At 36.9% G+C, this 17585-nt stretch overlaps 1 protein-coding gene across 1 annotated transcript; it reads left to right on the forward strand.

The window, feature by feature from the left end:
* Positions 1-8455: 8455 nt before the first annotated feature.
* Positions 8456-11206, forward strand: LOC131322883 (receptor-like protein 7). Its single transcript, XM_058354438.1, has one exon. The coding sequence runs from the start codon at positions 8591-8593 to the stop codon at positions 10928-10930; it is 2340 nt and encodes a 779-aa protein (XP_058210421.1). The 5' UTR covers positions 8456-8590; the 3' UTR covers positions 10931-11206.
* The last annotated feature ends 6379 nt before the right edge of the window (positions 11207-17585 follow it).

Here is a 17585-nt window from a genome sequence, read left to right on the forward strand (position 1 = left end):
CCCCCCTTTTTGCAATCAATGCGTGTTTCAACACGCGGCCTAGATTATGTTCACTTGTGGAACATGATTTCCATTATCTTCGAGCCCTGGTGTTCTGCACACTACCGCGACACAATAATATGCTTTCAATTTACTCCCACCACTAGTTCAGTGGGTGGACTTGACTAGAAAGAGGGTAATGGAACAACTCCAAAGACTCCAGGGGAGGGGTCCATTGTTCTAAATATAAGATGAAATTCTTGATTCAATCGTGCCATCAGTACGTCGACACAAAGAACCAACACTAATATCTTGCAACCCAGATAGATCATTGATATAATCAATTTCGCTGAAACACTCGCGCATTTCCTTTCATCAGAATTGCACATGTGCAATTCGCTTGCAACACCAAAAAATATGCTCTGAACTCCGTGTCAGCATACGCCACTAGATGATATTCAGAAACTCACAGTTACAAATTACAGACTACAAAGATACAACTAAGGCGGTACAAACACCTCTAATTACGGGAGACTTTTGAAATTCACAAGTCAAAAGGAAATGATCTAATTTGATAAGCATTGGTCCAATGTTCTCAAGGTATGCATCTAGGCGGGAAATGGTGCATTCGACATCGCTTTCACCTCCGGCATCCCGTCCCCCAACATGGTAATCTTGGACGTAATTATTCGACTAGGATGAAACAAACTACGGTCCACTGATAAAAATAAAATAAAAATCTTCTTGATCAGGAAATTAAGAAAGTAATATTTCATTAGAAGTAACAGAATATTACATCAACAGATAAAAAATAACTGATAAGGTTTCCGTTTGTTTGGGCGTAAAATGTTTTACCTATTTTTCGGTATTTGGTTGTATAAAAAATGAGAAAAATATTTTCATTTAATTTGATGAAAATGACCTACCCTTAAATCTTCTGTGAGCCCCAAAACGCCGAGTTCTTTGTGTTGGCAATTTCATTGACAAAATACATAGTTTCATGCATCCCGTTGTTGATTTTCAGGTCGATTTTGGGAGTTTGTAGCTTGGTTAGTCTGGACCAAGGCCTTGGTGGTTGGGATCAACACTTGGTATGCATTTCTGGAGCAATCTATTTTTTCTGTCCGGACAAGCACATACCGTGGTCTGGACCACGGCGATGGGGCAGTGCATTCTAGAATCTCTATCCGAACCACGGTATGTGGTGGTCCGAACCAACGAGCGCGAATCTGCGCGATTTAGTTGATTTTGGTTATATTTTGGACTTCCTAAAAATTGATTTTGGAGTTTCCTTTTTGGTTTTGGACTCTATATGCAAAGGAAACATAATCTGGTAAAGATTCTAGCTTTAGGAAGCAATCTGTGGCTATAAATATAGCCTTGCTCTCTCATTAGAGTTTGGACTTCTCATTAGGATTTGGACTTCTTGAGTGAATCCTGTTGGAACATTTTCAAAATATTTAATGGATATTAAATGTAAATATAGGTGAACGGTTTTAATCCAAAAAGTGTGTCTATTCAGGTTATATGAATGTACATGGTTATTGGATTTAAAAGATGTGTCTATTCAAGTTAAATGAATAGACATGGCTATTATGAATAGATATGACTGTTGCGATTAATCAAGAGATGTGATCTTTGGCTAACAGTCATGATCCGTGCCTATATAAGGGCAAGGGGTTCTACCAGTTGGAGAGGAGATAATCAGAATCATTCTGATTGTTGTTTCTAGAATTATCTCCTACGATTATACTTGAGGGGCTTGCAAAATCCAAAGGTATTCAGGTCTTTCTTCGTTTATGCATAACGCAGTTAGACAACAGTTGGAGACTGAGCTTCATTTTATCTTGGAAACGGCTTCGTTGTAACCCGGTGCACACCGAATTTTCTCGAATTGGTGGGGGCGAATATCATCTTAAGAACAATGACATAGTAACGTGACTTGAAGCATCTCTGTTTATCCACTTTCTTCAAACTACAACGACTTTTGCACCAACATTCTTAAGACGATACCAACGGGAAGATGAAAGTGGATTGATAACGTTATGGGTTCTTTAGACGAAGACGGATATGTGTTTGGAGAATGCTGTGAGTTTTCAATCTTTGATTTGGATTTGTTATTGCATCAGAAATGGGTGTGATAAATTGAATTATTATATCACGACAAAACTAATGCGGAAACGGGTACGTTTTTCTTTTCCTATGAATTTGTTTTCTTGATTATCGTATTGATGGGAATTGCAAAGAGCATGATTAGTCAGTTTGCATTTGATCAGTACCTAATGTACCTAATGGATTAGGAAATCTTCGTATTGTATGCATTTCAAATTTGCACATTACTGATGTATTTGATAGGCCTCCTTTGTTAGTGTGGCATCGGTTGGGGTAAACGGATAGAACGGGCTCAGTTTGTGACTTAGTAAAATTTGTTTTTACATGGCCCCACCGAACCAAGTCATGACTGGCAGTAGGTTCACATGGTTTCGAGACTTATCATCTATGAAGTAGTAATTAGATTTAATTTTATCTAATTGTTGCATTACTCCATTAATATCCATGGAGATATTGTTGTAATGCATGTATCAAATCTTTGACGAGATCAGATGGATTTGCATACTTTCCCAGGTTATTTCAGTACATGTGAATCGGTGGCTTCTATTGATATTTTACTAATGTTTGAATTGTTGCACCATTTGAATGGTTTCAGTTTTAGACCATTGTGGAGGAGTTGACTGCTAAGGTGACCGTTACATTTGGTTTGTGTCTTTTTGGAAAGGACACTTAATTGCCTATATATAAGTCCAGTTGTTGGAAAATGTTGATATAGAAAGAGGGACAAAGTTATGGTACACAGGGTATACCATATGTCTAAATTATGACAATTTGTGATTTTCATTATGACAATTTTTGGTTTTCTAATGCATATTTTTTATGCTAGTTACGACTTCTACTTTAAAATTTACCTATTGAACAGGTCATTAGCAGGTTATCCATAGTCAAAAAAATATTGTTATTATGTAGCCATAATTATTCATACCAGAAACCATAATACTTGTACCCCAACCAAATATATGTGTACAATATCACAAATTAAATAATGATACCCACAAATGTTATGACAATACCATAAATTAGCATTATCTTACCACAATGAGTCGTACCAAAAATTCTTTGACACGTATGATCACTACGCCAAATTTAAGCATTAGCGGCATGAGAAAACTGCCGTTAATAGTCCCAAAACCGCCGGTAATACTCAAAACCGCCGGAAATAGTTCAAAATTCGTCAGGAACACAATTGTCGGAAAAACAAAAGCGGCATTAGAAAACCGCTGGTAATAATACCGCCGGCAATAAAATCGGTGGTAAAATTTTTTTTTCTTTCCTCCTTTTATGTGTCTTGAATGGTGTGATCTGAACCTCTTAATTTTTATGTTAGAGCTTCTTGCCAGTAGAACACGATCAATCGATCATGTTTGGCTCTTTTGTAGAAGTCTTTTGCCGTGTGTTGACCGTTTCGTTAGAAGTTGAAGTGACAAGAACGTTTTTCTAACTGGTCCCCATTCCCATTAGATGTAATTATGTTTCGCTAATGCACTGAAGTCCACAAAATGAACATCAAACATGTCCGAGAGCCAATGGAAGGCATTAAGTCAAGTAACAGGACAAGATATTCAAATTTTGCCGGACATGACAGGCACGCCGAGGAGACCTTGACTATGCTATATACCCACAAATATAAATACCGGACAGTTTCGGGAACACTTATAAAAACATCTAAAAAAATATCTCATAATTTTCAATCAAATTTTGATCATCCGAGCCGCTCAATGTGATCACAACGTGATTTCAAGCGTACCCGTTAGTAATATATACACACATATACATCGGGGCGATTCTGGGGACAACTAATTAGACACCTAAAAAAATACCTCATAGTTTCCAATCAAATTTTAATGATCCGAGCCGCTCAATGTGATTAGAACGTGATTTTTACTGTACCTACAAGAATTAGCAAAAAAAAAAAGACCGGAAAGGACTTGATCTAAGTAGTTTTTAGCTTAGATTTGATGAACGGTTCAATTAAAAACTGGTCAAAACAAGCACTTCTCGGTCCTTTTTTTTTGGTAATTTCTCGCGGGCACCCTTAAAATCACATTCTGCAAACATTAAATGGTTAGAAACCTCATATTACCTATGAAATTCCTGTTTGGTATTGATTTTTTAAAAAAATGAGAGAGAGAGAGAGAGAGAGAGAGAGAGAGAGAGAGAGAGAGAGAGAGAGAGAGAGAGAGAGTATTTTGAAATCGAATTTGGAAAAAACATGAGAGAGAGAGAGATTTTGATCTTCCCAAAAATGACCCTAGGATCCTCACTATTGGATTTAAGGAACCACTCCAGACCATTAGATTTATGTATGCATATAAAATTCAAAAACACAGCTCGGTTATTATATTGATATTTATGCAAGCCATTTGAGAAATTTTGGGTACGAGGCAGATACCACACATATGGTACCTCGTCGGCGATCCTAAATGTTCAAACTTGTTTTGGACGATCAGATTATAGAGAGAGAAAAAGAGGAGAGAGAGTAGTCGGGTTAGGGGACAAAGAGGGAGTAAATCTTGGTCATCCAAAACACGTTTGGATGGCTAAGATCGCTGACAAGTACTGCCACACCCAAAAAATTCTCAAGGCATATATTTATATGTACATGTATGAATGAAGACATATATATTTAAGAAATTCGATCAAAAGATACTCCCTCCGTCCCTTTTTAAATGTCCCGCTTCGTAACTCCAACATATTAAGAAAACATCATCATTACACCTTTTCAAATCAACTTTTACCTCTACTTTTCTTACTTATCCTTTATGGAGACATCATTATTACATTTTTACTCACTAATTTTTCGAAATGGAATCTACTTTCAGGGAAAAAATGAAAACTGTTTCAACTTTTACCCACTAACTTTACAAAATGGACACTTATTAAAGAACAGCCCAAAATGGAATGCTGGACTTTAAAAAGGGGACGAGGGAGTACATAATAACAAGCGTAACATGACAATTTTTTAAATTTAATATTTGATAACCCTTTTTTTTTTTTTTTGCCAAAATGGTACGAGTATTATTAAAATGGTTGTGTTTAGTGTTATGTTTGAATTATTGTGTACCTAAGGGATTGTCTGACAAGTGTTATAGCAATATTTAACGTGACACCCCACCTTTTTAGAAATATCCTACCTACTTACGCGTTATTATTCACAAGTAAAACATCCTTCGTTTCAACTGATATAAAATGCAAAATTCAGAAAGATTGTATAGATGTACATACATGTGGCCATTTATTCTGTAAAAAAAAAACCTAAACCACATGTATTTGAAATACTTGGCATTTTTTATTTTTTGTTTTGGACTCAAGTTGTTTTTTACCAGCCTCAAAGGAGGCAACCCATAAATTGGCTTTGCAAAATATTGCATACCGATACGCAAGCGAAGCATCTAGCTAGTCACCTTCAATATCTAAGTCGCTAATCATGTGTTTGGCGTTGAGCATATAAGTTCTTGGACACCCAATCTTTACAACTTGGTTTTTAAGAGTGAATTTTGCTCGAGGTTTGTATAAGAAGTATGAACCACCTTTACTGAAAAAACGAAAAATTCTTTACTAAAGATAAGAAGTATGAACTACTACTTTTTATGAATTTTTCTTTCCTCCTTTTATGTGTCTTGAATGGTGTGATCTGAACCTCTTAATTTTTGCGTTCGAGCTTCTTGCCAGTAGAACACGATCAATCGATCATGTTTGGCTCTTCTGTAGAAGTCTTTTGCCGTGTGTTGACCGTTTCGTTAGAAGTTCAAGTGACGAGCGTTTTTCTAACTGGTCCCCATTCCCATTAGATGTAATTATGTTTCGCTAATGCACTAAATGAACATCAAACATGTCCGAGAACAATGGAAGGCATTAAGTCAAGTAACAGGACAAGATATTCAAATTATGCCGGACATGACAGCACGCCGAGGAGACCTTGACTATGCTATATACCTACAAATATATATATATATACGGGGCGGTTTTGGAAACACCTATAAAAACATCTCATAGTTACCAATCAAATTTTGATGATCCGAGCCGCTCAATGTGATCAGAACGTGATTTCATTGGTACCCGTTAGAAATATATATACACACATGTGTGTGTGTGTGTGAGAGAGAGAGAGAGAGAGAGAGAGAGAGAGAGAGAGAGAGAGAGAGAGAGAGAGAGAGAGAGAGAGAGAGAGAGAGAGAGAGAGTGAGAAATTAATTTGATTAAACGATGCATAATAACAAGATTAACATGACATTTTTTTTGAAATTTAATATTTGATAGGGAAAATTTCATGTAGGCACCTGATCTTTCATACAAATCACACATAAATACCTGACCTTTCTTAAATTTTATATAAGTACCTGAGCTTTCTAAATACTCATCAATTCAACACATGTCGTCACCCCTCCGTCTAAAACCAAACGGAAAAAAAAAAAGTTAAGTGCTCCAATTTTTTTATTTATTTGAACAAGTTTGAAAATCTTATTTTTCTGATTATTTTATCCTAAAGAATCATAATTAATTTTTGAATCTAAAGCTCTCGTTAGTCAACCCTAAGAAAATTGTATAATCAAATATCTCTTAGGGTTAACTAACAAGAGCCTTCTAGTCAAAAATTAATTATGATTCTTCAGGACAAAATGATCAGAAAAATAAGATCATCGCACTTGTTTAAACAGATTAAAAATTGGAACAATTAATTTTTCAACCATGTATAGACTGTTATATATTAAAAAATATGGTTAAAAAATTAAGTACTTCAATTTTCAATCCGCTTAAACTTGTGCGAAGATCTTATTTCTCTGATCATTTTATCCTAAAGAATCATAATTAATTTGACTCTAAAACTCTCGTTAGTCAGCCCTAAGAAAGTCGTAGAATTAAATATCTCTTAGGGCTAACTAACGAGAGCCTTAGGGTCAAAAATTAATTATGACCCTTTAGAATAAAATAATCAGAGAAATAAGATCTTTACATCGGCTCAAACGAATTGAAAATTGGAGCAATTAATTTTTCAACCATGTATATATAAACCGTTTATATATTAAAAAATATGGTTAAAAATTAAGTGTTCCAATTTTCAATCTGTTTAAACCGATGCGAAGATCTTATTTCTCTGATCATTTTATTCTAAAGAATCATAATTAATTTTTTACTCTAAAGCTCTCGTTAGTCAGCCCTAAAAAAGTCATAGAATCAAATATTTCTTAGGGTTAACTAACGAGAGCCTTAGAGTCAAAAATTTAGAGTCAAAAATTAACTATAACCCTTTAGAATAAAATGATCAGAGAAATAAGATCTTCACATCGGTTCAAACGAATTGATAACGTAAACTCCAAGAGGTCAAGCAGAATTGCAGATTAATATTCCGTCAAAACAAATTAATAAAAGAAACCAAGATCATTTAAGAAAAAATAATTCACTAAACGCATACATTCACCAAAATAACCAGCCGGGGATCAAGTGTCGTTCCAGTTTCCAATGTGACACGCCACCTTTTCAAAAAAATCCTTACGTCTTGCGCGTTAGTATTATTCACAAGTAAAACTTCCTTAGTTACTACTGATATAAAATGAAAATTCACAAAGATTGGATAGATGTAGATCGATGCGCCCATCTATTCTGTGCAAAAAAAACCAAACAAATCTATTTCCAACAAGTTCAGTGGGTGGACTTGACTTCAAAGGTTATCAGTTAGCTAGGGTGCAACTCCAAAGACTCCTGGGGAGGGGGAGGGGTCCATTATTAGATGCATTTTGAGCACTCGGAGTGTATAAAAGCACATTATGGGCATTAGCTTTCTCATCCATGATTTGTATCTCTAAGATAGCTACTTATACACATGATGGATTCATCTTTGTATCTTCACATGTTCCTGATGATCTTCTGTGGCTTTAATTTTAATGTTTTGACTAACTCTTACTCTCCTACGCAGCCACTATGCCATGAAGATGAGAGTTCAGCCTTGCTGCAGTTCAAGCATAGCTTCCACATCAAGAAGTTTGCTTCCAGCAATCCTTCTGCTTATCCGAAGGTTGAGTCATGGAAGCTTGATGGAAATGCTAGCGATTGCTGCTCGTGGGATGGTGTGGAGTGTGACCATGATACTGGTCGTGTGATTGGTCTCGACCTCAGTAGCAGCTTCCTCTATGGTTCTATCAACTCCAACAGCAGCCTCTTCACCCTTGTTCACCTTCGGAGGTTGAACCTTGCTGACAACCACTTCAATCATTCTCAAATTCCGACCAAAATTGGAAATCTTTCGAGACTAAGGAGTCTCAACCTCCACAATTCATCTTTTTCCGGTCAGATCCCTTCGGAGATCTCCTCCCTTTCTCAATTGACTTTCCTTGATCTGTCTGGATATTTTGACCCATATTTGGACCCAATTTTTACTAGATATCTTTTGAAACTTGAAAAACCCAGTCTGAGAGACCTAGTTCAAAACCTCACCAACCTAAAAGTACTAAACCTCAATGTGGTGAACGTATCTTCTACAGTGCCAGGTGCTTTATCGAATATGACCTCTATAACACATCTTAAGCTTAGGAATTGTTTGCTTTATGGTGAATTCCCAACTGGAATTTTTCATCTACCAAACCTACGGATTTTAGGCCTGTCAACCAATGAAAACCTGTATGGTTATCTTCCTGAATTTTCAAGTGGTAGTCCACTTGAGGAATTGTTGATTTGGGGGACAAATTTTTCCGGATTGCTTCCATCTTCAATTGTGAATCTTGATTCCTTAAACGCGTTAGAGTTAGGAAACTCCAATTTAGATGGGACGCTTCCAAGCTCGCTAGGCAATCTAGCCCAGCTCACATTTCTGGATGTTATTGGATGCAATTTTTGGGGACAGGTTCCTTCATCAATAGCAAACTTATCAAAACTCACTCACTTAGGACTGGGTGGCGGCACTTTTGATGCACGACCCCTTGGAAAGCTATCAAAACTCACAAATCTACTACTTTGGAATACGAAACTAAGTGATGTATTACCGCAGTCTCTTGCTAACATGACCCAGCTATCTTCGTTGGTTCTCAACGAGAATGAGTTATTTGGTGAGATCCCATCTTGGCTTTTGAACCTCACTAGATTAACCATTCTTGAACTTTTCAACAATCAACTATCCGGCATGTTTCCGAGCTCAATCTCTCGACTCAAGCATCTTGAAGTTCTTGATCTTTTGTCAAACATTTTGAGTGGTAAAGTCGATCTAGATATCTTTCAAAATCTCCAAAACCTTTATGTATTGATTCTGTCCGAAAATAAATTGACGGTGCTCGAAACAAACCGTATCAACGCTACTCTACCAAAATTCAATAGTGTAGGATTGGCTTCATGCAACTTGAAGGAGTTTCCTGATTTCCTACGGTTCCAGGATGAATTAGAACTCCTTGATTTGGCTAATAATGGTATTCGTGGTCTAGTACCAACATGGTTGTGGAACATAAGTAAAGAAACAATGAGAGATATCAACCTTCAAGGAAACTTTCTTACAGGATTTGAGCAGCATCCAAATGCCATTCCATGGATATCGTTACGAGTCCTAGACTTGAGCGTTAACAGGCTGCAAGGACCACTGCCACTTCCACCACCATCTATCGTTTCTTATGTTGTCAATGATAATTTACTTACCGGAGACATCCCACCATCATTCTGCCAAAACAGTGCTCTTTTTACGCTTGACTTGTCTAACAATCACTTAAGCGGCGCCATTCCTCGGTGCTTGGCTAGTACTACTAGTGATTCTCTGCTGCTACTCAATTTGAGTAACAACAATTTTCAAGGTACTGTTCCGCAGATGTCCATGAGGGGGATCAAGATGATTGACTTGAGTCAAAATCAATTGCATGGGCGGGTACCACGTTCATTGGCTAATTGTACAATGCTTGAAATTCTTGTTTTGGGAGATAATCAGATCGAGGACACTTTTCCTTTTTGGTTGGGAGCTCTTCTTGAGTTACAAGTTCTTGTTCTCCGATCTAACAGATTCCATGGTGGCATTGAGAATCCTAAAACTGATTTGAAGTTTCCGAAGCTGCGGATCATTGACCTCTCTCACAATAGTTTCTCTGGTACATTGCCATCAGAGTACTTCCAGAACTGGAATGAGATGAAAGTGGTCGGGAAAGGGAATTCAACGTATATGCACATGGTGACGAATCCACGATTTGGAGGGAACGGACGATATACATTTGTAACGGATTTTACCTATTCAATAACAATATCTAGCAAAGGGACAAAAAGGCTGTATGAGAAGATCCAAAGTGTATTTGTAGTTATTGATCTTTCAGACAACAAATTCAATGGTGAAATTCCAGAATCCCTTGGGAGTCTTTGGGGACTTCAAGCGCTAAACGTTTCCGAAAACAACCTCATTGGCATCATCCCGTCATCCTTTTCAAATTTGATGGACCTGGAATCGTTGGACCTATCTCGAAACCGGCTCTCTGGAGAGATCCCGCAGCAGCTAACCAAACTCACTTTCCTCTCAGTTCTAGACGTCTCTCATAACCATCTCACAGGCCCCATACCTCGAGGTAAACAATTCGATACATTTGATAATAGTTCATATGGTGGGAATATGGGATTGTGTGGTGTCCCCCTGACGAGGTTATGCAATAATTCAGAAACGTCACCCCCACCACCACCGACACACAACTCGCAAGGCAATGGTTTAGAGTTTTCGACGGGTATCTATTGGATGGTCATAATGATGGGGTATGGGAGTGGGCTGATAGTTGGGTTGGTTATTGGGCAGATGCTGACCACGAGGTATCATGAACGGTTTGTTGAGATATTTGAAAGGGCAAAGAAAACTCAAAGGAGGTCGAAAAGGAAGGGGCGAAGAAACTAAATCTATTAGCATTGCTGGTACTATACTGTTGTGTGTCCATGTGTGTGCTGTGCTCTTAGCTTTGAAGAATTAATTTTCATGTCGTTTGTCATTTTTAAGTTTTCCTTCAAGTGATTCCTACTACATGTACTGTTTGTTCATCTGATGGTTGTTTATTTTAGAACTACAGCTACTTTGTTGTTTAGTCTGTGTAAATTCCTCTTGCCATGTAATTTTGATGAAGTATGTAATTACAATCAACAGATCAAATGATGCTGCTACCTTTCTGTTATAGTCCAACGATTCGTTTGTTAAAACGTGTTCTTTTCGTATAAAAAAAAATCAGCTTAATCGGATATAAACAAGTGCTTGAATAATTCATTCACAATTTTGAACTACGAATTTTGAACTGAATATTAGATCTATTGATCAAGCACTTTTCAATATTCGATTGAGCTGATTTTATGTGTAGCATATTAGAAAATTGCTCTCTATGTAGTAAATGTCTTCGATTACTTTTGTTCTCAATTTTGAGCCTAATTTTTGTGGATCAGCTTTTTGAGTTTTATCTTTGAAATTTATTTGAGTAAAAGTCATAATTTTTTACTTTTTCGATTCGTCTTGACTAGACGAATCAATAATCCTAAAAAATTAGGAGCAAAACTAACCAATGCGAAATTTTTAAATAAAGTCAAAATAAGAAAAAGTCCAAAAATCTCAAAAATTCCTTAGCGGAACTTAAGCTAAATGCCTATCGTCTAGAAAAAAAAAAAAAAAGATTTTCACACCTCCTTTTGTCTGAATGCATTTCATTTTTTGTCTTCATTCATATGTAGAATTAGGAACTACAACAGGAATCAAAGTTGGAACAATCAAGGAGGAACTGGTGTTCTGATAGTGTAAAATTAATTACCTTCGTACATTTTTTTCTTTACACATGAAAACGGTAATCATATAATTTTAATCACTACAAAAGTATTTGGATAAAAGAGGAGTGTGAGAATTTGACCAACAATGGTCGGGAATTGATAACCCAGGAGAAAAGCATACGACGTCGTCGAGAACTGATAACTTCGTTGCTTGATTTGGGGCGTTCTCCATGCTTGCAATCGCACACCATTAACATGCCCCTAACGGAACTCCTAAGAGTATCCACAATGCTATAAGCAAAACTAAAAAATTTTTAAAGTTAGCAATCTCTTAAATAAATAATCAAAAGCTGATGTGGCAATTTTTTGATATTTTAATTTTTGATTATAGCATCGTGGATCCAAATACATTGTATACCTTATTGGCTCGGAAGATTTTCGTAATGGTCTGTTTTCTACCCACTTTTCATGAACTAAAGCTAAATATTTATATGTTTGCCTTATAATATCTTGGAGTATACTTTTAAAACCCTATTTATCAATATATAATAGGTCTTGACCTGATTTAAAATGATGGAGTTGAAAGCGTTTTACCGAAAGTAATTATTTTATGACCCACCAAGGGTAAAATGGTCAAATCCTTTTATGTATAAATCATTTTGAGTCCATACTACTTGCGTTACAAAGTAGATTGGACAAGCTTTTTAACAGTTCAAACCATGCACAAATTGGATTTCCGAAGTGTCTGGAACAAACATGCAAAGTTGGGACCTTCTAAGCAACTTTTGTGCACCCCAGGGGCATTTTGATGCTCCCTAGGCACACTCCATTGCGCCTTGGACGCATCCAAAAAATTTTACAACAAGCGAATTTTTGCGGGCTTGGCACGGACACACTTGAAATCAGATTTGCGCATGATTTGGGCCTTTAAAAAGTTTGTTAAATCTACTTTCTAACCAAATTAGTTTTGATCCAAAATCACTTGTACATCAAATGAAATTACCATTTTACCCTAAGCAGGTCAGGAAAAAAATTTATTTTGAGAAAAGGTTCGTATCCCCCTCATATTAAATTGGACCACGACCAATTGTATATTGACAAATAGAATTTTCGAAAGTACTAAAATACGATGAAAACCAACAACGAAATTACTGAAGTTTCATTTATGAAAATTTGATTGAAAGCGGACCGGTTCAATGATCATTGGAGCCACTAAAGTCGATCATTTGCGGGGCTTCTACACATTCTAAGTTCCATTTGGCAATAATATTCATAGTTCTAGGAGGTCATAGGGCTTTTTATATATGCCACCCAAGTAATTTTTTTGCAGTCTGGAGTAATTCTTCGCTGCATTACTGTTGGCTGCAGAGAATTACTCTTGGCTAGCCACAAAGAATTATTCTTGGCTGCGAGGAATTACTCTTAGCCATAGAGCATTACTATTGGCTGCGAAGAATTACTTTTGGCAGCGAAGAAAGGCTCTTAGCCGCGAAGAATTACTTTTGGCCGTGAGAAATTACTCTTGACTGCTGAGAATTACTATTGGCCGCTAGGAATTACGCGGCCAAGCGTAATTATTTGCAGCCAAGACTAATTCTCTCTGGCCAAAAGTAATTCCTCGCGCCCAAGAGTAATTCTTCGTTGCCAAAAGTAGTTCTCTGCGGCCAAGAGTAATTCCTCACGGCCAAGAGTATTTCTTTGCGGCCATGAGTAATTGTTCGCGGCCAATAATAATTTTTTGCGGCCAAATGTAATTCATTGTGGTCAAAAGTATTTCTTCATGGCCTTGAGTAATTATTTGCGTCCAGGAGTAATTCTTCACCTTCAGAAGGACTGAAGAAACAGTGTGAGAAATCTTGCAACTAGAGTTCTAAACAAACATAAGGCGAACTTGTCGTGCACACTGTGACACAAGATTTAGGTTGTTGATGGCGAGGTCACAACTTCATTTTCTTGCTTGCAATCGCACACCATTAACATGCCCCTTACGGAACTCCTAATACAGTGTATGCCTTACGGGTTGGAAGATTTTTGTAACGGTTTCCTTTCTACCCACTTTTCACGAACTGAAGCTAAACATTTTTACGGTGGCATTCTAATATCTTGTAGTACTTTGAAACCCCTATTTATCAATATATAATAGGGAAATTTTTAAAAATGGTCCCTCTAGTTTGCACGAGTTCTCATTTTCGTCCCTCTACTATTAATTGTATCAATTTTAACCCTATAGTTTTCATTCCATCTCAATTTCGTCCTTCTCCCTGACGCCGTCCACGAAACAAACGGAATTGAAGGGCAAAATTGTCATTTTCTCTCACAGAGGGACCAAATTGAAATTTTATGCAAACCAGAGGGATTATTTTTAAAATTTTACATTTTACTTTCGTTTTTTACAAATAAAATAAAAAAGACCATAAGTAATGTATTTGACAACTGAATTATTTTTTATTGGGTAATCAAACTATATTGAAAAATTTATATTTCATTACACATTACAAAAATATTAGAAAATGCATAAATCAACCTCTTAGCTAATGTCTTTGTATCATGTTCTTATAATCTTCTTATTTTTTCACCCAATAAAAAAATATTTAAAATCTGTGTTTATTTGTTATATGAGTGATCTTATGAGTAAGTCTCAAAATAAATACACTTATACCCATATTTAATGTATTTGATATCTTAATATTTAATAGTGTTTCATTGCTTAATTAAACACAATTACAAGATTTCTAAATACTACTGAACAACTTTTTCTTTTTAATCATGTGACAAAAAAAATAACGATAGTGAAAATTCAATTGAAAAAAAAAATACAAGACCAAGACAAATAACATAAGGGTTGTTTTTCGAATTTTCTCATATTTTTTGTGATGTATATAATAAAAACTTTTCAAAATTATAGGACTAAAAGTAACACAATTGATACTAGAGGGACGAAAATGAAAATTCATGCAAACTAGAGGGACCATTTATAAAAATTTCCCTATGTAATAGGTCTTGACTTGATTTAAAATGAGGGAGTTGCGAGCGTTTTACTGAAATGAATTATTTTTTGACCCACTGAGTGTAAAATGGTCAAATATTTTTATGTATAAATCATCTTCGGTCCAAACTACTTGAGTTAGAAAGGAGATTGGGCAATCCTTTTAACGGTCCAAACGACGCGCAAATCTGATTTTCGGAGTGTCTGGGACACACATGCAAAGTTGGACCTTTTATGCAGCTTTTGTGTGCCCAGGCGCATTTTGATGCTCCCTAGGCGCACTCTATTGCGCCCGGGGCACATTCTTAAAGTTTTATGACAAGCGTACGAAATTTTGCGGACTTGGCACGGACACACCCGAAATCCGATTTGCATGTGGTTTGAACCGTTGAAAAGCTTGTCCAATCTACTTTCGAACCGAAGTACTTTTGATATTCGTACATCAAATGAAATGACCATTTTACCTTTAGTGGTCAAAAAAATTTATTTTGGTAAAAGGCTCGTATCTCCCTCATTTTAAATCAAACCAACACCAATTGTATATTGACAAATTGGATTTCCAAATTAAGTACTAAAATATGATGAAAACGGAAAAATAGTGTTTCCAAAGTACTAAAGTATCTTCCTTCGCGCCACATGCTTAGCAACTAAAGAATAATTTTAGTCAGGAAAAATAGTGTTTCGGCGACCAAAAATAATTAGTCGGTGATAGTTTTACTATTTTCCGACCAAATAGTAATTAGTCGGCAATGGTGTAAATATTTCCGACTAAATTTTATTTAGTCAGGAATTGTGTAATTTCTTGTAGTGGGACAACAAAATTAGTGAAGTTTTATTTATGAAAATTTTGTTGAAAGTAGACGGTTAATTTGAAATCTACTCTAGAACTGGAGTACTGGTTTTGATCCAAAATCATTCGTACATCAAAAGAAATGTAAGGACCCGTATTTTTTCGGATATTATTTGAACATTTTTATAAAAAAAATAAAATAAAATAAAATAAAATGTGAAATTGATTGAGTTTATTTTAATTGTGGGTCAATGTGCAAGAGTTTAAAATATGTGGGTGTTAGTGTGATAAGGTGCATGTGTGTATAAGTGTGTGTGTGCCAGGGGAAAATAATTCCCAAAACCCCATCCCATTCTCTCTCCCGTTCTCTCTCTCGGCTCTCTCTACCTCTCTCACTCCCTCACCCAAAAACTCACCTCTAAATTCAAAACCCACAACAAATAACCTCCATTCCATCTTCTACTCGTGTATTGTGGTCCGTATCGCTCCGGTTCGAGCTCGGAGAAGTTGTATTCCGGTTGGAACAAGGTTTTCGGAAAGCTAGGGCTTGTAACTTCTTGGGTTTCGTGCTCCGACTTCGAGGTAGGGAATTCTACCTCACTTTATATGCTATTTGAGTGTTTTTATGCCTTATTCGAGCTGGTATTGGTTGTCGTTGAGATTGGATCGAAACTTAAAATTTTCTGTCGAAATCTGTTGAAATCGTCTGTAAGTAACTCCTCCTACCGGTAGGAGCTTTTACCCTACCGGTAGAACGATTGAGAAATTTTGTCAACCAGCTCAAACGTACAGCAGCAGCTCAAAAGCTGCTCAACGTATCGAACTTCTACCGGTAGGAATTCCTTACCTACCGGTAGGTCAAGCATGTATCGAACTTCTACCGGTAGGAATAAATTCCTAACCTACCGGTAGGTCAAGCATGTATCGAACTTCTACCGGTAGGAATTTCTTGCCTACCGGTAGGTCACGCTCGAATTTGAATGTTGACCTTTCTGTTTCCAAGTTCTACCGGTAGGACTTGCTTGCCTACCGGTAGGTTGCGTGAATTGGAGTTTCTACCGGTAGGACTTGTTCACCTACCGGTAGGTCTTGGTTTTACCGGAATGTTAGCCTTTCTGTTTTCAAGTTCTACCGGTAGGACTTGCTTGCCTACCGGTAGGAGACTAGAAGTTTCACCTGCTTTCACCTGCTTATTTGAGCTGCTGCAGTATCTTTCAGCTGCTTTCCTATATCTTTCAACTTGCATGTCAAAGCCTCTCATCGACTCTAATGAGCTTGTTTGTGTATTCTTCCAAGTGTTTTGATGAGTATTACTCATTTCTCACTTAGAGTGGCATCCAATGGACTAGAGTGAACATGTCTAGGGATTCGATGAGTAGTGTTGCAATCCGTTCCCTCTCTCGATTCGTAAATTTCTTAGATTCGTTTAGTACATGCTTTTACGGACTCCAAGTATAGAAACTAGATGATCAGGCATCGTAAAGTCTAGTCAACGTGGTAGATTGGTAGATTGTTTGGAATGCTTGAAGTGAAAATTGATGTGAGAAAGAATTGTTTGAAATGAGGAAATAACTCGTGTCCTCTCGACTCGTCAAGCCTTTTAATCCTTTTGACACTCTCTCTATGAGGCTCAAGTGTAGAAACTAACGGATAAAGTATGGTAGGATTATATGTACGGGCTTAGTATGCTATGTCAAATGTGAATGGCTAAATTAATGAAAAGGCATGAACATGTATATTTGTGGAGTCACGTAATGATTAATTAAAATTCAGTGGTATAACCGTTAAAGGGATGATGAAATTGATTATGAAATGATGTCGATTGTGAAAAGTGTGAAAGGTGACCCAAGTGGTCGTTATTGAGGGAAAAGACTCGGGGTGACCCTGCGCTCGAGGGAACTAGACCCGAGGTGACCCAACTGATTCATATTATTGGAGGAAAAGACTTGGGGTGACCCTGCGCTCGAGGGAACTAGACCCAAGGTGACCCCACCTGATTATTGTTATTGAGGGAAAAGACTCGGGGTGACC

Source organism: Rhododendron vialii, chromosome 4a (genome assembly GCF_030253575.1).
Source record: "Rhododendron vialii isolate Sample 1 chromosome 4a, ASM3025357v1".
Taxonomy (NCBI): domain Eukaryota; kingdom Viridiplantae; phylum Streptophyta; class Magnoliopsida; order Ericales; family Ericaceae; genus Rhododendron; species Rhododendron vialii.